Raw genomic sequence first — 21,466 nt, 5'->3', positions numbered from 1 at the left:
TAACTGCAGGAATACAGGGCATGAACCCCACCAAACACAGCCACCACCAACAGTCCCCCACACTGGACCTGACCTCTGAGCTCTCTGGGGCCACACTTCCTAGTCCCTCTTCTCAGGGTCTTACTGAGGACAACTGCGCCATCTGACTCCCCTACCCCTTCCACGGACACTCCCAGGGAGCAGCTTGTGCCTTCCAGCTCTGTGGTCAGGTTACCTTTGCTCCCAGCTCTTGACTTGTGGAGCTGGGAGCCTCTTGGGTTTGAATGTCCATTTCGGCAAGGAGCCTCTGTCCCTGGCCGATCTGTTTGAGCAGGGCCTCATAGTCCTCAATCAGGCCCAGGACGTGGCGGCCATTCTTGCTGGCCCACAGGCGGTGGCCAGCGACCAGGCGGGACACACACGGAGTGCTAGTTGCCGAGCTGCCACTGTCACAGGAGAGGGAGTCTGTGTCATTCCCAGAGAGTGGAGGAGTCTCTGAAACTGAAAAATGAGAGGTAGGATGTAAAATCTGTTTCAGGTAACACTCTGCGTTCAAGGCGCTTATGATGTTGAAGCTAGCTAGGAGAGCTAGGAGAGGCCCTCATGCCCAAATGCCACCCAACACAAGCCCAGTGGGGAAAAGAGGCATGGCTCCTGGACCTCTATATCTTACCCCACACTGGGCTTACGAGTCTTCTTGTAGGATAGGCTCAAGTCAACTCAACCAACACTTATCAACCACCCACTCGGCAGAAGACCCCAGATTCACAAGGATAACTCAAGCTGGTGCCTGCATTCCAGTAGCCCACAGTCTGATCAGAATACAGACACTGTGGAAGGTGCAACAGCAGAGTGATGAAGGGCCAGAGCCAGGAAAAACAATTATCTGTGCAGGGAGGGAGAGAACAGGGAAGGCTTCTGAGAAGGAGCAGCATTTGAGCTGGACTGAGCAAGAAGCAAGAATTACACTAATGATGAGTCATTCTGACCAGGGACAGCAGCAAAGCCATGTCACAGAGAAATGTGCATTCATGATGAGTCTTGAGGAAATGGGACTTTTACTGGCAAAGAGTGGAACAAAGGGGATCTAAAAGTCACAGAGAGAGGAAAGTGTGGGCGGGTCTGCAGGATGGTGACCCCTGTGTGGCTACACCAGGGTAAGGGATAAGGCTGGACGGGCCCAGTGGAACTGGATCCTGGGCGGCCTTGAAAGCCTCACAAAGGTGGTCACAATTTTAATCTAAGGCAACAAGGACCCAATGATGTTCTAAGCTTGGTAACACCTAGCAGTAGATTAACTGGCTTGAAGGAGGATATCACCAGCTAGAGATGCTGAGAACTTGAAATCCCAAATCCTTGCCAAATACCCTCCTGAGTTGGGACCAGGGACCTCCTTTTCTGTAATTTAAAAAGTCTTACTGTCATATCCAATGCTGCCACAGTTACCCAGACTTCAGCTTTGTACCTGATTTTGGTGTCACTGCCTGGGAGGAATCAAACAGATCAAATGAATTATCACTTTCCATGGGATATCTGTCACCATCTACAAAATGCAAAACACGAGAACTGTTAGTTTCACTGTTGTCAGCATTCAAGAGAGAACTGAATGAGAATACAGTCAAGCCCCTCACATTCACTACTTCATACACACACACAAGCATTCCTTCAAATCTTCACTGGGCCTCTGTCCTGCCAGGCCCACCTGTGTGGGACATCAGGGAGACAGAGTGACCAGGCCCAGTCCATTCCCTAGAAAAACTCCCAGCAGAAAAGTAAACAAGCAATTTTATTTTAGTGTGATTGAAAACACAGGCTGTTGAGGCTCAGGTGAGGGCACTGTCCCCAACTTGGCTTCCCAAAGGCTAACACCTGTTTTAAAACCTTACGTGGTTTTTGGTTTTTTTTTTTTTTTTTTTTTTTGATGGAGTCTTGCACTGTCACCCAGGCTGGAATGCAGTGGCACAATCTTGGCTCACTGCAAGCTCCACCTCCCAGGTTCACGCCATTCTCCTGCCTCAGCCTCCCGAGTAGCTGGGACTACAGGCGCCCACCACCACGCCCGGCTATTTTTTGTATTTTTAGTAGAGACGGGGTTTCACCATTTTAAGACTGACTGTGACTGACCTGTGGTAAGAAGGAGGGTAAGAAATGCCAGGCAGCACAATGGGCAGGTGAGAGGCAGACAGTGGGACAAAGTGGAATCATCGCACAGGGAGAAATAAGCAGTTCACAGACCCAAGGCCCAGGGGGCAGGGAAGGACAAAGTAGGATGCAAGGCCAGAACCAAGAGGACTGAGGGGCCCACTCAAGGGCTTTGGGCAAGGCAATGTCAAGCTGAGGTCTGTGTTTTGTACTGGAGGAGTTTTTTTTCTGTCTGGAGGCTGCCACACTAATCTAAGCCAGAGATGAGAGTAACCCACAATAGGATCTGGGGGGTGATGTATTTGCAACACTGTAAGGAGGCAAAATCAATAGATGATGTACAGATGACCTGTGCAACACGTAATAATTTGGAAAGCACTTTCACATATGAAAAGCTATTGGACTCAATAGCTCAGTGGTCAGAACACATTGTAATTCAGATTTCATGGACGGGGAAACCAAGTGGCAGAGATAGAAAATGATCTGTCCAGCATAACCCAGCATGTCAGTGGCAGAGAGCAAGCAAGCCCAGGGCTTAGGATCCCCCCATCCGAGCTCCTGCACCACTGGGCGGTGGGCTGCTGCACTCCAGCACCACCTAAGGGTGTGCTACAGTTCCTAAGGCCAAGGAGCCAGGAGGTCAGCTCCACAGAGCTGGCCCCAAGAGGAATCACTCTCAGCGAAAGACATCAGCCTTTAGAACATAATTCTAAAAACAGATGCACTTAAATACAGACCTGAGAATTCTTTTGCAAAGGAAGAAATGCTGCTGCCTATAATTCTGATCTTGACTCAAGGAAATTAGAAAACTTTTCTGCTGAGGCAGCACTGTGAATTCTGAATGCTCTCCTGGATGCCTCTTGCCACGCATGCTGAGGGCTGCTTTTGGCAAATTTCAAAGGCAGGTAAAGGCTGTTTGATGGCCTCCTTGCTTCGGCTACCCAACTCTCCATCCTGGGCACCCCAAGCACAGAACTCTTCTCCCTGCTTCAATCTCCCCTAGCCCACCCCTACAAGTTCCTCAAAGCCTTAAAAAGGGCCAGGTGCAGACCCATGTTAAAAATATTAATGCCCGATGCTGATGAGGTCACGCAAAAACCACTACCTTTGTACAGTTCTGATGGACAGACCATTTAGAAGGTGGAAATATGGCACCTTTCTAAACTTCTGAGATTCCTCTGGTCGGGTTTTCTCCTAAGAATATTGTTTAACAGCAAAAAGTATATTAACATTGATGTCTATTATGGCTCTAAATCAGAGACCACTTTAATAATCAACGGGGTCATGGATTGGTGACTAAGAATAGCCTGCAAACAATCATTATGAAGCCCATATGAAAGCAGAGGGAACATGTATGATGTCATATTGGACAAAAACAAAGAAAGGACACAGAATGATACAAAAACCAATTTGAAAAATATAAATTCATGCCGATATTTAATAAATGAAAAGAAATACGCAAATTTTAAAAAATGACCAATGTATGGAATCATAAACTTTTTTTCTCTGTTCACTTTTTTCATATTATTACATCATCTTTTTGGTTAAATTTTAAGATCCTTGTCAATGAGAAATCAATGAACTAATCACTACGAATTCTAAGGCAGACTGACTAGGTACTCCTTAAGAGATTTATTTTTATTTTTTTAACTAGAGGTATCCAAGTAAAAGTAAGTGCAAACTTCAGTACAATACTTGCTTTTAAAGCATGCTGGCATTCCTCATCCCACTGGATACACACATTTACCCCATGGGTGTCAGGATGATAATCCCAGGATATCCAAGGCTCCAGAGGGTCCACTGGGTTTAGGAACAGCCCTAGAGTCAAAGCTGGAAATGGTTTCTAGTTCTAGCTCTGCTGCCTAATTGCTATACCACTTTGGGCAAGCCCCATCCACTCTCTGGGCCTTTGTTTTTCATCTCTAGAGCAAAGAGGACAGGCTGCCTGACTGATTGGAGTCTAACCATTTACTGGTTTGCTCCACACCCTGCCTGTGGTGGGCAGGTGGCAGAGGTGTCTGCTCCTCTTTCTGGTACCCCCCAACAGCCTCTCCAGGGCTAGGCAATTAACCTGCAAGCAAATGCAAAACAGATGCACTTTTTAAACCTATCAGGATGATTTTTCAGATCCTGAAAGACACTGAAAGCCAGATTAAGATGTTTAGGTTCCCGTTCCCTTCTAAAGGCAGTAAGAGAAACTAAAAGAAATTTCAGCATGGAAGTGATGTAGGCAGGACTAAATGGATAGGAGGGAGCAAGGCCAGAGGCACTGAGGGTGTCTGGAAGTCCAAATTCCACTTCCCTGAGAATCAAGATGCCTCAGATGGAGATTACGCCATTTTGCCAAAGGTGACGTCTAATTAATTAGCAGTCAGATCCCCTGGCTCCCAGGGTACAGCGTGTCAGCTATCAACAGAAAGACAGCTCTGTGGGGCAAAGGCATCATTCAGAAGTTCACATGTCACACACAGATGCTCAGAGCTGCATTCTCAGCAAGTGGGGAGAGGCAGGGGCAGTACCGTGTTTGTCAGGCTGAAGGGGCACCTCAGGGATGGACAGGGCTTGGATGGCCAGAGTGAGGGCTCCTTCCTGTGCCTTCTCTGCCCCCCTTGCCAGCTGTTCCTCGAGGCTGCTCTGCAGAGTGCTGCTGGTTTCAATGCTCCTTTCTAGTTGCAACCGCAGAGCCTGGATCTCCATCAGGAGGCTGTGCAGGTCCCTGAAAGGATCCTGCCCCTTCCAGCCTTCTCCCGACGCCTCTGCAGACATGTGCAAAGAGAAGCCCTGACATCTTCCACAACCAAAGGGTCAGCCATTGAAGGAACTCAATCGCGTTTTACACCCGCCACCACCATCGCCCTCCCTCTTCCTAAGAACTAGGTACAGTTTAAAATAACAACTTGACTTTAGAAACAAAAATATTGGCAGACTTAATTGCTGCTATTCCACAGGCTAAATAAGAGCTGGAAATTAATTTTCGCTTCTGGCCATAAAAGCCTAGCAAATTGCATACCAAACCCCGAAATTATGTCTAGTAGTAATAAAATCTATTTGGGCTAGAATTATAGAATGAAAGGGGATGATTTTAAGAGCCACAGTATATTAAAAAGACACAACAGCAAGAATAAGAAAAGCAAGTTGAGAAGAAAATAAAAGCTGTGAGATGACCCCTTTCTAGATAAACTTTCAATAGAGAGAAACCATCTGGAAAATTAGTTAAAAAAAAAAAAAAAAAAAAACACCTCACCACACCTCAAAATTGATTCTGAAACATTAGCAGAGAGCACTGAGGCCAACAACCATCCCCAGAGCAATGCCCAGCACATGAGAGGTGTCCATAAATGTTTGCTGAATTAATGGGCAAAAAGTAACACACACTAGCAGGACGATAATAAAAGTCATTTCCTGAGTGCCTACTATGTGTCAGGTATCATGCTAGGATGCTTTTCATAAATGGTCTCATTCAATTTTCAACACAATTCTCCATACAACAGGTGCTGAGAGACATGTTTTACAGAGGCATGTATGGGCTCAAAGGGTGAAGTGGCCTGCTGAGGGTCAAATAGCTGGGAACAAGGGAGTGGGAACCCAGACCGTAGCTGGCCTGGGTGCTGAGCCTCAGTCCTTCTATGTTTCCTGCTGTTCCTTCAAAAGAAGAGTGGGTCAAAGCACTAGCTTCAACACCCATCCATTCTACCCACGAGGACAGAGAGGAGAGGGCTGAGCTCTACCCTCCTGTGCCTACAGCCGGCGGTCGGGTGGGCTTACAGCCCAAAGCACAGTAGCCTCAACGTAAGAAGGGCCTCGGACCAGAGCCCCCCCGGTACCTCTCAGTCTCCTGTGCTCTTCATCCAGCTTCTCATACGCCTTCAGCTCCACTCGGAGGGACTGCAACAGCTTGTCATTCTGTGAGAGCAGCTGCTGCCTCAACTTCACCTCCTCCTGCACCCTAAGAAGGCCCACAGGCATGAGAAGGACGGGTTAATTCTACCATAGGGTAACTTATTCGAACCCCACAGAGCAGGCCAATTCCACCCTCAGTCACAAGAGTGTGGACCAAGAAGTGACAAGCCTGGTTAAGAATTCCAGTCACAGCTGCAATTTCCAAGCGCTCCCCGTGTCCAGCCCCTTACATACGTGATCTCATGTAATCTTCACAGATACCCTAAACGGTCGGTGCTCTCTAATCCTCAGTTCAGAGATATGAGGAAACGAAACTCAAAAGGGCTGTTTCCTACCCAGGGATGCACAGCTCGGGAGGGGAGCCAGACTTAGACCCAGGACTATTGGGCGGCAAAGACGAAGATCTTGCTACCTCACTGCACCACCCTTGGTGATGACGGTAACTGAAAGAGTGGGGCATTCACGTGTGCTGACAGGAACAACTGAAATGTGGAACCAGACAGACTCAAAGAGGGAAACGGCAAAAGGACCATTGGTGGGATCCTTTTAAAATCGACGGCAGATCCATGTCACTCCTCTGCTCAGAATCTCCCAGTGGCTTCCCACGCCACTCAGAGTAAACCCAAAGTTTACTCCGCAGCCCGATGTGATTTGGCATCCTGCCAGCCCCCTCTCCGGACACACTGCCCTGCTCTGCCAGGCACAGACCTAAGCCACTCTGCCTCAGGGCCTGCGCCTGTTCTGCCTGAAATGATCTTTCCCAGGCAGCTGCAGCACTCCTCTCCTCACTGCATTCAGCTCTCTGAGCAAATGGCATCTTTTCACAAAGGCCTTTCCTGATTCACCCTCAGCAAAAAACAGCAACCCACTGCCAAGCCCTCTCCTCCTTACAGGATCTTTCTCCATATATTGCAGCCCCACCAGACGTATGATGTGTTTGTGTCTACTGCCTGCCACTGTGCACTAAGGCAGGGCCTGCATGCTGATTCCACGACTGCAGCCCAGTGCCGGGATGTGTGGTACTGCCAGCAGGTCACCGGGGAAGCACAGTCACTACCTGCTCAGCTCCTGGCCACTGTGGCGGACCTCCTGGATCAGCTGCTGGTTGTGTCTCTCCTTCTCGCTGCCTTCCTTCTGCAGCCTTTCATTTTCTTCCTTCACACTGGCATACTCCCGCTGAAGGTGCTCCAGGCTTGCGGTCTTCCTAGAGAGGGACTCTCGTAATTTGTCATTCTCCTTCTGTTTATCTGCAAACACAAAAAGGCGCCACTGAGAAGGGCCACCATTTGTTTTTTCCAACCTTATTATATAAACACAGCACTTCAAGAATACAAAAAAGAATGAGATTCGATCTGGCATTTATGATTTTGGCATTCCAATTATCTAACACACTTTGGGCAGATAAATTTGTCAACATCAAGGCTGCAGATTAAACGTCACTGGGATAAAATGGGCCTGTTTAATTTTCTATTAAGGAACAGGCCATGCAAACCTAGTTACTTTGCCTTCACAGAGCAAACAGTGGGTAGAAAGTATAGAGGAAAATGCAGGACCCAGAACTCTGAGAATGGGTGCTGGCCTGGCTGCAGGCATTCTACCAGCCTAACACCAGAAGGCCGGCAGGGCTGTGCAGATGGCACCTTGAGGCCCATTCACTCCTCAGGCTGAGGACAGCACCTCTCCTGAAGAATAAAATATACCCAGAGGCACAAGAGACACAGTGGTCAAAAGCAGGGGGCTGGAGGCAGAGAGGCCACATTCACGAGCAGGTTCTCCATTTACTGACTTCATAAGCTTGAGTGAGGGCTCTTCACTTCTCTACGCCTGTTTTCTTACATGTGTTATTGTGTGGATTCACTGAGCTCCCATCTATAAAGGGTTTACCACAGGGAGTCAGGAGCACTCTGGGGGCTGGAAGCTCCATAAAGATGAGTTGCCAGCAGTGCTGGTGGTGGTAACAGCTGACCTGCACCAGCACTACCTGTGCGGATGTGACATTAGGGCCTTCACATGCATCGCCCTATTTAATCCCCAGGGCCGACTTCCGAGGCAGGCACTATTATTCTCCATTTTCCAGATAAGAAACTTCCCTAAGGTCACATGGCCAGTAGGTGGCAGAGCCAGAATTCAGACTCAGGTTTTCTGACTCCATTCTTAACCACAACAAGATAATTTCTTTTTCTTTTTTTTTTTATTTATTATTTTTTTTTATTATACTTTAAGTTCTAGGGTACATGTGCATAACGTGCAGGTTTGTTACATATGTATAATTGTGCCATGTGGGTGTGCTGCACCCATCAATTCATCATTTATATCAGGTATAACTCCCAATGCAATCCCTCTCCCCTCCCCCCTCCCCATGATAGGCCCAGGTGTGTGATGTTCCCCTTCCCGAGTCCAAGTGATCTCATTGTTCAGTTCCCACCTATGAGTGAGATCATGCGATGTTTGGTTTTCTATTCTTGTGATAGTTTGCTAAGCATGATGGTTTCCAGCTGCATCCATGTCCCAACAAAGGATGCAAACTCATCCTTTTTTATGGCTGCATAGTATTCCATGGTGTATATGTGCCACATTTTCTTAATCCAGTCTGTCACAGATGGACATTTGGGCTGATACCAAGTCTTTGCTATTGTGAATAGTGCCGCAATAAACATACGTGTGCAGGTGTCTTTATAGCAGCATGATTTATAATCCTTTGGGTATATACCCAGTAATGGGATGGCTGGGTCATATGGTACATCTAGTTCTAGATCCTTGAGGAATTGCCATACTGTTTTCCATAATGGTTGAACTAGTGTACAATCCCACCAACAGTGTAAAAGTGTTCGTGTTTCTACACATCCTCTCCAGCACCTGTTGTTTCCTGACTTTTTAATGATCGCCATTCTAACTGGTGTGAGATGGTGTCTCACTGTGGTTTTGATTTGCATTTCTCTGATGGCCAGTGATGATGAGCATTTTTTCATGTGTCTGTTGGCTGTATGAATGTCTTCTTTTGAGAAATGTCTGTTCATATCCTTTGCCCACTTTTTGATGGGGTTGTTTTTTTCTTGTATATTTGTTTGAGTTCTTTGTAGATTCTGGATATTAGCCCTTTGTCAGATGAGTAGATTGCAAAAATTTTCTCCCTTCTGTAGGTTGCCTGTTCACTCTGATGGTAGTCTCTTTTGCTGTGCAGAAGTTCTTTAGTTTAATTAGATCCCATTTGTCAATTTTCGCTTTTGCTGCCGTTGCTTTTGGTGTTTTAGACATGAAGTCCTTGCCCATGCCTATGTCCTGAATGGTACTACCTAGGTTTTCTTCTAGGGATTTTATGGTATTAGGTCTAACATTTAAGTCTCTAATCCATCTTGAATTGATCTTCATATAAGGAGTAAGGAAAGGATCCAGTTTCAGCTTTCTACTTATGGCTAGCCAATTTTCCCAGCACCATTTATTAAATAGGGAATCCTTTCCCCATTTCTTGTTTTTGTCAGGTTTGTCAAAGATCAGATGGTTGTAGATGTGTGGCATTATTTCTGAGGACTCCGTTCTGTTCCATTGGTCTATATCTCTGTTTTGGTACCAGTACCATGCTGTTTTGGTTACTGTAGCCTTGTAGTATAGTTTGAAGTCAGGTAGCGTGACGCCTCCGGCTTTGTCCTTTTGACTTAGGATTGTCTTGGCAATGCGGGCTCTTTTTTGGTTCCATATGAACTTTAAAGCAGTTTTTTCCAATTCTGTGAAGAAACTCATTGGTAGCTTGATGGGGATGGCATTGAATCTATAAATAACCTTGGGCAGTATGGCCATTTTCACGATATTGATTCTTCCTATCCATGAGCATGGTATGTTCTTCCATTTGTTTGTGTCCTCTTTGATTTCACTGAGCAGTGGTTTGTAGTTCTCCTTGAAGAGGTCCTTTACATCCCTTGTAAGTTGGATTCCTAGGTATTTTATTCTCTTTGAAGCAATTGTGAATGGAAGTTCATTCATGATTTCGCTCTCTGTTTGTCTGTTACTGGTGTATAAGAATGCTTGTGATTTTTGCACATTAATTTTGTATCCTGAGACTTTGCTGAAGTTGCTTATCAGCTTAAGGAGATTTTGGGCTGAGACAATGGGGTTTTCTAAATATACAATCAGGTCATCTGCAAACAGGGACAATTTGACTTCTTCTTTTCCTAACTGAATACCCTTGATTTCTTTCTCTTGCCTGACTGCCCGAGCCAGAACTTCCAACACTATGTTGAATAGGAGTGGTAAGAGAGGGCATCCCTGTCTTGTGCCAGTTTTCAAAGGGAATTTATCCAGTTTTTGCCCATTCAGTATGATACTGGCTGTGGGTTTGTCATAAATAGCTCTTATTATTTTGAGGTACATTCCATCAATACCAATTTATTGAGCGTTTTTAGCATGAAGGGCTGTTGAATTTTGTCAAAAGCCTTTTCTGCATCTATTGAGATAATCATGTGGTTCTTGTCTTTGGTTCTGTTTATATGCTGGATTATGTATATTGATTTGCAAATGTTGAACCAGCCTTGCATCCCAGGGATGAAGCCCACCTGATCATGGTGGAAAAGCTTTTTGATGCGCTACTGAATCCGGTTTGCCAGTATTTTATTGAGGATTTTTGCATCGATGTTCATCAGGGATATTGGTCTAAAATTCTCTTTTTTTGTTGTGTCTCTGCCAGGCTTTGGTATCAGGATGATGTTGGCCTCATAAAATGAGTTAGGGAGGATTCCCTCTTTTTCTATTGATTGGAATAGTTTCAGAAGGAATGGTACCAGCTCCTCCTTGTACCTCTGGTAGAATTCAGCTGTGAATCCATCTGGTCCTGGACTTTTTTTGGTGGGTAGGCTATTAATTGTTGCCTCAATTTCAGAGCCTGCTATTTGTCTATTCAGGGATTCCACTTCTTCCTGGTTTAGTCTTGGAAGAGTGTAAGTGTCCCGGAAATTATCCATTTCTTCTAGATTTTCTAGTTGATTTGCGTAGAGGTGTTTATAGTATTCTCTGATGGTAGTTTGTATTTCTGTGGGGTCGGTGGTGAATCCCCTTTATCATTTTTTATTGCGTCTATTTGATTACTCTCTCTTTTCTTCTTTATTAGTCTTGCTAGCGGTCGGTCAATTTTGTTGATCTTTTCAAAAAACCAACTCCTGGATTCATTGATTTTTTGGAGGGTTTTTTGTGTCTCTATCTCCTTCAGTTCTGCTCTGATCTTAGTTATTTCTTGCCTTCTGCTAGCTTTTGAATGTGTTTGCTCTTGCCTCTCTAGATCTTTTAATTGTGATGTTAGAGTGTCAATTTTAGATCTTTCCTGCTTTCTCTTGTGGGCATTTAGTGCTATAAATTTCCCTCTACACACTGCTTTCAATGTGTCCCAGAGATTCTGGTATGTTGTATCTTTGTTCACATTGGTTTCAAAGAACATCTTTATTTCTGCCTTCATTTCGTTATGTACCCAGTAGTCATTCAGGAGCAAGTTGTTCAGTTTCCATGTGGTTGAGCGGTTTTGATTGAGTTTCTTAGTCCTGAGTTCTAGTTTGATTATACTGTGGTCTGAGAGACAGTTTGTTATAATTTCTGTTCTTTTACATTTGCTGAGGAGTGCTTTACTTCCAATTATGTGGTCAATTTTGGAATAAGTGCGATGTGGTGCTGAGAAGAATGTATATTGTGTTGATCTGGGGTGGAGAGTTCTGTAGATGTCTATTAGGTCCGCTTGGTGCAGAGATGAGTTCAATTCCTGGATATCCTTGTTAACTTTCTGTCTCGTTGATCTGTCTAATGTTGACAGTGGAGTGTTGAAGTCTCCCATTATTATTGTATGGGAGTCTAAGTCTCTTTGTAAGTCTCTAAGGACTTGCTTTATGAATCTGGGTGCTCCTGTATTGGGTGCATATATATTTAGGATAGTTAGCTCTTCCTGTTGAATCGATCCCTTTACCATTATGTAATGGCCTTCTTTGTCTCTTTTGATCTTTGATGGTTTAAAGTCTGTTTTATCAGAGACTAGGATTGCAACCCCTGCTTTTTTTTGTTCTCCATTTGCTTGGTAGATCTTCCTCCATCCCTTTATTTTGAGCCTATGTATGTCTCTGCATGTGAGATGGGTCTCCTGAATACAGCAGACTGATGGGTCTTGACTCTTTATCCAGTTTGCCAGTCTGTGTCTTTTAATTGGAGCATTTAGTCCATTTACATTTAAGGTTAATATTGTTATGTGTGAACTTGATCCTGCCATTATGATATTAACTGGTTATTTTGCTCGCTAGTTGATGCAGTTTCTTCCTAGCCTCGATGGTCTTTACATTTTGGCATGTTTTTGCAATGGCTGGTACCGGTTGTTCCTTTCCATGTTTAGTGCTTCCTTCAGGGTCTCTTGTAAGGCAGGCCTGGTGATGACAAAATCTCTAAGCATTTGCTTATCTGTAAAGGATTTCATTTCTCCTTCACTGATGCAACTTAGTTTGGCTGGATATGAAATTCTGGGTTTAAAATTCTTTTCTTTAAGAATATTGAATATTGGCCCCCACTCTCTTCTGGCTTGTAGAGTTTCTGCCGAGAGATCTGCTGTTATTCTCATGGGCTTCCCTTTGTGGGTAACCCGACCTTTCTCTCTGACTGCCCTTAATATTTTTTCCTTCATTTCAACTTTGGTGAATCGGGCAATTATGTGTCTTGGAGTTGCTCTTCTGGAGGAGTATCTTTGTGGCGTTCTCTGTATTTCCTGAATTTGAATGTTGGCCTGCCCTGCTAGGTTGGGGAAGTTCTCCTGGATGATATCCTGAAGAGTGTTTTCCAACTTGGTTCCATTTTCCCCCTCACTTTCAGGCACCCCAATCAGACGTAGATTTGGTCTTTTTACATAATCCCATACTTCTTGCAGGCTTTGTTCATTCCTTTTCTTCTTTTTTCTTTTGGTTTCTCTTCTCGCTTCATTTCATTCATTTGATCCTCCATCGCTGATACTCTTTCTTCCAGTTGATCGAGTCAGTTACTGAAGCTTGTGCATTTGTCACGTATTTCTCGTGTCATGGTTTTCATCTCTGTCATTTCGTTTATGACCTTCTCTGCATTAATTAGTCTAGCTGTCAATTTTTCCACTCCTTTTTCAAGATTTTTAGTTTCTTTGCGCTGGGTACGTAATTCCTCCTTTAGCTCTGAGAAGTTTGATGGACTGAAGCCTTCTTCTCTCATCTCGTCAAAGTCATTCTGTGACCAGCTTTGATCCGTTGCTGGCGATGGGCTGCGCTCCTTTGCAGGGGGAGATGCGCTCTTATTTTTTTAATTTCCAGCTTTTCTGCCCTGCTTTTTCCCCATCTTTGTGGTTTTATCTGCCTCTGGTCTTTGATGATGGTGACGTACTGATGGGGTTTTGGTGTAGGTGTCCTTCCTGTTTGATAGTTTTCCTTCTAACAGTCAGGACCCTCAGCTGTAAGTCTGTTGGAGATTGCTTGAGGTCCACTCCAGACCCTGTTTGCCTGGGTATCAGCAGCAGAGGTTGCAGAAGATAGAATATTGCTGAACAGCGAGTGTACCTGTCTGACTCTTACTTTGGAAGCTTCCTCTCAGGGGTGTACTCCACCCTGTGCGGTGTGGGGTGTCAGACTGCCCCTAGTGGGGGATGTCTCCCAGTTAGGCTACTCAGGGGTCAGGGACCCACTTGAGCAGGCAATCTGTCCCTTCTCAGATCTCAACCTCCGTGTTGGGAGATACACTGCTCTCTTCAAAGCTGTCAGACACAGTCGTTTGCGTCTGCCGAGGTTTCTGCTGCTTTTTGTTGTTGTTGTTGTTGTTTAGCTGTGCCCTGTCCCCAGAGGTGGAGTCTACAGAGACAGGCAGGTTTCCTTGAGCTGCTGTGAGCTCCACCCAGTTCGAGCTTCCCAGCGGCTTTGTTTACCTACTTAAGCCTCAGCAATGGTGGGCGCCCCTCCCCCAGCCTCGCTGTTGCCTTGCAGTTAGATCGCAGACTGCTGTGTTAGCAATGAGGGAGGCTCCATGGGCGTGGGACCCTCCCGGCCAGGTGTGGGATATATTCTCCTGGTGTGCCCGTTTGCTTAAATCACAGTATTGGGGTGGGAGTTACCTGATTTTCCAGGTGTTGTGTGTCTCAGTTCCCCTGGCTAGGAAAAGGGAGTCCCTTCCCCATTGCGCTTCCCAGGTGAGGCGATGCCTCGCCCTGCTTCAGCTCTAGCTGGTTGGGCTGCAGCAGCTGACCAGCACCAATTGTCCGGCACTCCCTAGTGAGATGACCCCAGTACCTCAGTTGAAAATGCAGAAATCACCGGTCTTCTGTGTCGCTCGCGCTGGGAGTTGGAGACTGGAGCTGTTCCTATCTGGCCATCTTGCTCCGCCCCCCACAACAAAATAATTTCTAAGCAAGCATTCACCTCCTCCCTCCAGGGCCAGACACATCATGCTGCCTACCCTTCCTGAACGGCCTATACTCCTCATCGCTAACCCCTGGGCCTCTGTCTGCTCTCTTTCTTTCATTTAAATGGCCCTGGCTCCTCTCAATCTTCAGCACCTTCACTAAACCCTCCTCATCCTCTGTTCTTGAAGGCAAGCTTTTCCCAAGTCAGGATGCCTTCTCCAGGGTCCTGCAGTTCCCAGAGCCTGACTTTATCGAGGCTGAGGTTCACGCTGGCCTGCCAAGATTGTCTGGCTGCCTCTCCCATCAGACTATGAGCCCCCTGAGGGAAGGGATGAAATCTCATCCATTTCTGTATCAGAGTCTACATAGCTCTGAAGTAGAACAGGAGATAGGAAATGTTTGCTAAGTGAATGAATGACTGACAGAGGCCCCAATTTCATCTCTTAAGCCAAAAGGAGCATCAATGTCCTTTTAGGAAAAGTGGGATAAGCTGGCCCAAGTTCTACCTCTACCACCTTCTAGCTCTGTGACCACAGGCTGGGCAATTCCCTAGGCCTCAGTTTCTCACCTGTCAAATAGGGCTAATGATACCTCTCCCAGAATTGTTTTTGGTAGTGAAAGATAATGTAAGTGAAAGCTCTTTGGGAGCCAAGCTCAAATAGAAGGAATTAAGAGAAGGGATCTTTATAAGAAGTACGGGATAAACTTTGCTGATAGTAGGAAATCACTAGTTGAGATTTTGGCAGTATTATATTTCCAGCCCTTCTTTCTTCCACTATGAACTAGGATGAGAGACACATGGCTAGAGGGGGGATGAGTGACAAGCAAATAAAATAACATTTACTGAGTCCCTACTAGAGACACTGTGCTGAGAGCTTTACACCGTTCAGTTGTCACAACAGCCCTATGAGGTATTCCTGAACCTCTCTGATTCCAGTATTCTCAGCTATAAAACAGAAACACCTCACAGGGCTGCTGTGACAATTAAATGGTGTAAAGCCATCACAGAGCCACGGGATTCATACTTAGGTTGGTCAGACTTCAATGCCTGCATTCTTTCCATGACACAGAAGGCTTTGGCGTTCCAGGCTTCCAGTGACTCCTTTAATTCTTACCTCTGGATGCTTTAATGAGCATTGCATTGAGGGCCTGGTTCTGCTTCCTCAAGAAATGAATTTCTGATGTTAGAGAACTATGAAGCTCTGAACCAGAAGCAAAAATGTTTGTAGAACCTATAAAAACACATATAAACACTGATTTATAAACAGTCTCCAGATCAGTATAGATGGAACTTTCTAGAAAACAGTTTTAAACAAAGAGTTAGCACAACATACAATGAAAATCCCTCCTGTTAACTATGTAAGGAATTACCAGAGGCCAAAGAGAACTGAGAGTAAGCCTGAAAGAGGGGGCAGGAGGGGCTCCCCCACATCTTACCTAAGGTAGAACAAAGCAGAAGACCTGGGCCAGGAGTAGGGTGAGTGAGTGAGAGTCTTCACCTTCACAGATGTCTTTCCTGAGGTCAAAATTCATGTCCAGCTGCCTGCCGGGCCTCACCACTGAGGCAGCTCTGTCACTTAGTCCACAGAGCCAAAGCCGAACTCCTCATCCTTCCAAACCTGCTCTCTCTCACCTGTTTCCTGCCTCAGGAGATGGTATCGCCATATCCCTAACCTAAGCTAGAAAGCTGGAAGCCATCCTAACCCCTCTCTCTTTCACTGCCCAATCAAGCAATCATGATGCTGCTGCTTCCCCCAACATGCTTCCGACACTGGCCTACTCTTTTCAGTCCTAAAGTTCAGGCCTCATCACCTTGCTCTCTAACCTCGCCGCCCTGCTATTCTGCCAATGGGGTTATTATCCTAAACAAAGTCCATTTAAGTTACTCTCTACTCAAAAACATCTGATGGCCCACCATGGCAAAAGACAATTGCACAACAAAACACAAGGGCCGATTTCCCAGTCTAGATACCCCTATTTCATAGATAACATTCACATTCACGGCCACCCTCAGGAGCATGCCTACTGTGTGCAAGGTGCCTTCTCTATGTGGCAGGCAGATGCTTCCCTCCCTGTCCTCCACACTCACTGAGTCCACTTACTACACCAGAGAGCCAAAATGCCAGATTCCTGCTTTCCTAGCCACCCTGCAGTAAGGACATGGTCACATGCCACCTCTGGCCAATGGGGCCTGACAGGAAGTCTGCTGGGGGCTTCTGGGAAAGATTTTCCACCAGGATGAAAAGAGGACAGGAGGAAGTCCCACCTTCTTCTTTCCCATGCTTTGGACGCTGTCTGAGCGACTGGGATGCTTGTAACTACTGCAGTCGTCACAGATACTAACCCAAACTGCTGTCACTGAGCCATAAACCTACCTTGGAACTACCTGCCTCTGGGTTTCTTGTTACGTGAAAACACAAATCCCTGTTGTTACCATCAGTTGCTACTCCCATTCTGTTGTCTGCAGCTGAAAGCATCCTGGCACACAACTGAGTACCTATCCTATTCAAACTCCTTGTAGGGAAGGTACGGCATCAGTTCTCCAAGGAGCTGACAGCTCTTCCACTCTGCAGCACTACCTTTTTCTCATGTTAATGATTCACCTACCACAATGTTATCTAATTGTTTTACTCACTGTGTCTCTCCCCACCATCTTCCTCCACTCTCCCCTGTGAACTCTGGTATCTTTTCAGAGACACCTGGGTTTGCACCATGGTTCTGGCTTCTTAATAGCTGCATGACCTCAGGCAAATCGCAACACTTCCCTAAGTCTCCATTAACTCAATAAAAATGATTGATGTTTTGTTACTGCTATTACCATTTGTATTACTAAAACAATTAATGATAGACTAGAGCCAAAGCAGCACCAAAAAGTACTGTGAACAAGCAGGAAAAATTCTACAGAAGTCTACCACCACCAAAGCTAAGGTGGTAGCTTTGCAGGCAGTATTTCTTTGCAAAGAAATAATTAGGCCAAAGAACAGTTCCTGACCGGCCTAAACCTGAGCTAGCGAGGCCCACTTCTGATGCTAGGTCAGTCTTTCCTCTGAGGGTCATCACTACAGGCCTGTACAACTGGGGACAAGCTGGAAGCTCTAACACATGAGAGGCCGGTTTTTAACAATATTCCACCTCAATATCGTAAGAAGCCATACCTTTCTCAGGCCTGCTCCCCAGGGTGAACATTTCACAGCAGGGGGAGGCGGAGCCACTTTTATTCCTTTGTCTTTTCAGACACTGTGACAACATGGTGAGAACAGCACGTCTTTCCACCAATGTAAATACTTTATGAATGCTTTTGTAAACCTTCCCGTCAGAGTGAATTACTCTCCAGAGCAATTGCCTGCTCCATTGTAGCTGGTGGCCATTTGAGCCCCCAAATAATTCTATAATTGGATTTGCCAGGGAAAATGTAAAACAGAATTAATCTAATTCAGGCATTACCAAGAGTGAATGTGAAGGGCCCAGGCGTGTATTTCTTTCCTGTGTTTGATACAACTAATAACTCAGATCAATCAATTTCCCTGAGGGTGAGGGGGGTGGATGCAGGAAGTGGGCGCAGCGAGCGAGAGGGAGGGAGGAGGGCCAGAGAGGGCGAGATGGAGCCATTCGGTTTCCCTTGAAAGCTGCAGCATGTGTGGTACTTTGGAAAGATGTCCCTCCCGGCTGGTAGCTATGATGGCTAGAGAGGAATGAGACCTGGACAAGGGTCCGAGGACTCAGGCGTACTGCTGCCATGGAGCACTATGTTTCCAGAGGTCAATTCTACCACCTCTAAAAATGGGAATGACATTAGGGTCCCTACCCATTGCAGAGCTTTGCAATGTTATACAGAATAAAATAGTAAAATAAAATTGATAATGATGATAACGGCAACCGTTTACTGAGTGAGGCACTGAGCAAGGCCCTACTCATAACATTGCCCCATTTAATCTCACAATGACCCTGTTTTATGAAACAATTAAGACTGGGAGAGATGAGTGAATTGCTCAAAGTCACAAAGCTAATAAATGGGACAGCAGGGTCCACACTCTGGCCAGTTCAACCAAACTTGGGCTTTTCTGAGTGCGCCAAGCGGCTTTCAAGATGCAAGCTTTACGGAATGAGGAACTCTCTCTAGAGCAGTGAGGAAAGATGTTCAAGATTTACTGCTCCATGACAAATGGACAGAATCATGGGTATAGAGTATGTTACCTCTGGGGTGAAGAGAAGAATAAGAATACATGCTGCTATTTGCATTTTAAAAAACACTGTTAAGGATACAGAAGAAAAACAAGGAAAAAAGTGGAGAAGAGGGAAGGGAAAACAGGGTTAATGGGTAAAGAATGGAGGTTTTTAATTTTGAAGCACATGAATGTCTTACCTATGTGGGGGGGAAAATATTTTTAAGTTTTTCATGGGTGATCATTCTATTCGGAGCTAACTGTGTTTATGCAGGAGTATGTGTGATCTTTAGGCTGGCATGTGAAATTTACCTGATTGCTAAAATGCAATAATCTGTTATAGACGAAAAGACAATATATTGCTTTGTTTTATCTTAAAATTCCTATCTATTTCTCCCCAGCTTCCAAAGTCAAATGAGGTGCCAGTCACAATTCAGGATACCAGAGGCTGGCAGACTGCTCTAAGATAGAGAAATGAACATTTATCAAGCACCTGCTTTGTACACAGATGCTTACTCAGGCAAATGCGTCACAGTGAAGCACTCATAGACACATACAGCCCTTTGGGAAGGTCTTTCCTTACCTTGATCAAATTCAGATCCTTGCCGTTCCAACTGTTTCCGTAGCTTATCATTTGTTTTAATAGATTCTTCTAAACGCTTTCTTAAAGTTCGAATTTCCTGTATGTGTTCCATTAGTAAGTCTACAGGAAGGAAGCCATTTTTAATTTAAAGTCTGAAACCCCAACAAATTGAATAATTTATGGATTATGCAGGGATCTTGAAATTCCAAACAGTATTGGATGTATTAAGATGGTGAGCAACTGGCAATTCTTTCCTAGGCATGGGGAGGGTGAGCTATTTCCCACAGCCCACAGACACACTTCTATAACGATTCTCTGCAGTCTTCCATGGGAAGACATTTTACATTACATAGAAAAAATTATATTCCATACAATTTTAATGCTAACTCTAATGTAGCCTTTTATTCTTCTAAATATCAAATATTAATTTAAAATCTTCCTTATGGTGAAACTAACAGATCACTTTCAAGTCTGCTTGAATTGCCCGAGAGTTGATTACATTACCTTCATAATGAATCCAGATATTTTTGAGACTAATTTTTTGAAAGGAATATGTTATCCATTTATCATTTACTAATTTAAGACTTAAAGCAAAACAATGCTAGTGAGAATAGTAATAAGAAAAGTGATCTCAAGAGAACATCTTATTAGCATGAGTATAAATGTATATGTCCTTTTGGGACTACTTCTATCATTAGCCTTAGAAAAGTTATTTTCCAATGTCTGTTACCAAATAATTCAACTTTTAGAACTCTATTTAAAGAGACCACCAGAGATGCTGACAAGCATTTGCCAGAATGGAGGAAAAGGTTCACCTCAGCATTGGATGCAACCATAAGAACTAAAGTAACTCCAATTGTTAAATAAAAAACTGTAGAACATTCATGATGATGCAGTATTACATAGCTATTAAAATTGTTATGAAGACTATATATCATAAAAATATATTAAACTAAATCTTAGATCCAAAATTGATTATTCAACATAATCACAACTTATAGAAAAACAACAACAACAACAACAACATTCAGTTTCTCCCATATACTCACTCAACAATCAACACAGAAGACTTCTGTGACCAAATGTGAGGGTTTTTTTCCCCACAGACTAAGCAAACAGTTCTGCAGCAGACACCGGCCGGGTGTCTTCTAATTCAGTTGGACCTGAAGATAGTGTCAGATCCACAGGTTGAGGGCTCAGTCCCAAGACTGCCCCCCTCCCACAACTTCTGATGCCAATCACAAGCCCCCAATTGTTTCACCCGTGCCTCTGACCAACCGACTAAAAATTCGGTTCCCTCACCCGCCTCCTGGAGTTGGATTAATTTGCTAGACTGGCTCGAAAACTCAGGGAAACATTTGCTTATGTTTACTGGTTCATTATGAAGGATACTGCCAGGAAGACCAAATATATACTTCACAATATCACAGAACTCTACTTAAAAATTTCTACAGACAAGGAAAGACACAAATATGTGAAAGAAGGAAATATATCTAAATATTAATAGCAGTTGCCTTTAGGTGGCAGATTTTAGATTTTTCAAAAATTCTATATTACATTTTAACATAATGCTTAATAATACATAACATTTTAAATTTTCCAAAATAAGCATGTATTTGTTCAGCCTCTGCCACACCTCACTTTAACAAAGAAAGAAGGAAGCACAATTCCAATCCAGGGGTAGGTTTCTAGAGTCAGTGTTTAAAGCATCATCACATTAAGTATCCAAAGGCAAAACTAATGTCTTTAATTTATCAATTAGGGTATACTCAGTATATCTTAGTAATGTTTGTTTTAAAACATTACACTAATGTTATGACCCAGTTTTAATTCCTCCAAAATGACTTTCATTTAAAAGTATCACAACGTTACAGATCTTTTCCTAATTAAATAGTAATTTTACCATGAATAGGAATGTTTATGAGATGACTTAATTCCCAGACCTTCAGCTATCTCCTGCTAATGCCAGAAGTGTGGAAAGTAATTTGGTGGAATGTCCTAACTCTCGCTGCAGCACAGCACGGAAGACCTCTGTCTGCAAAAAGCTACTGGCATCCACAGCACTGCACTTCCCCACTCCTTAAACTCCTGGCACCCACGGCACTGTACCTCCACGCTCCTTAAACTCCTGGCGCCCACGGCACTGCACCTCCGCGCTCCTTAAACTGCTGGCGCCCACAGCACTGCACCTCCGCGCTCCTTAAACTGTTGGCGCCCACGGCACTGCACCTCGTGCTCCTTAACCTCTTGGCGCCCACGGCACTGCACCTCCGGGCTCCTTAAACTTCTGGTGCCCACGGAACTGCACCTCTGGGCTCCTTAAACTTCTGG

The 21,466-nt window shown here is 44.7% G+C and overlaps 1 protein-coding gene across 3 annotated transcripts in view; it reads right to left on the bottom strand.

The window, feature by feature from the left end:
• The window catches only part of CDK5RAP2 (CDK5 regulatory subunit associated protein 2), a 205,825-nt gene that overhangs the window by 14,136 nt on the left and 170,223 nt on the right, over nucleotides 1–21,466 (bottom strand). For all 3 annotated transcript variants that reach the window (XM_023223670.1, XM_023223672.1, XM_023223671.1), the window contains 7 exons: nucleotides 19,136–19,255; nucleotides 15,505–15,621; nucleotides 7,079–7,268; nucleotides 5,946–6,067; nucleotides 4,641–4,877; nucleotides 1,445–1,522; nucleotides 215–480 (listed from right to left, as the gene is read on the bottom strand). In XM_023223670.1, the coding sequence (XP_023079438.1) occupies nucleotides 215–480; nucleotides 1,445–1,522; nucleotides 4,641–4,877; nucleotides 5,946–6,067; nucleotides 7,079–7,268; nucleotides 15,505–15,621; nucleotides 19,136–19,255 (1,130 nt within the window). The remainder of the gene's footprint in view (nucleotides 1–214; nucleotides 481–1,444; nucleotides 1,523–4,640; nucleotides 4,878–5,945; nucleotides 6,068–7,078; nucleotides 7,269–15,504; nucleotides 15,622–19,135; nucleotides 19,256–21,466) is intronic.

Source organism: Piliocolobus tephrosceles, chromosome 14 (genome assembly GCF_002776525.5).
Source record: "Piliocolobus tephrosceles isolate RC106 chromosome 14, ASM277652v3, whole genome shotgun sequence".
NCBI classification, from domain to species: Eukaryota; Metazoa; Chordata; class Mammalia; order Primates; family Cercopithecidae; genus Piliocolobus; species Piliocolobus tephrosceles.
Note: the sequence above shows the minus strand (reverse complement) of the source record. Positions and strands in the feature narration are given on the sequence as shown.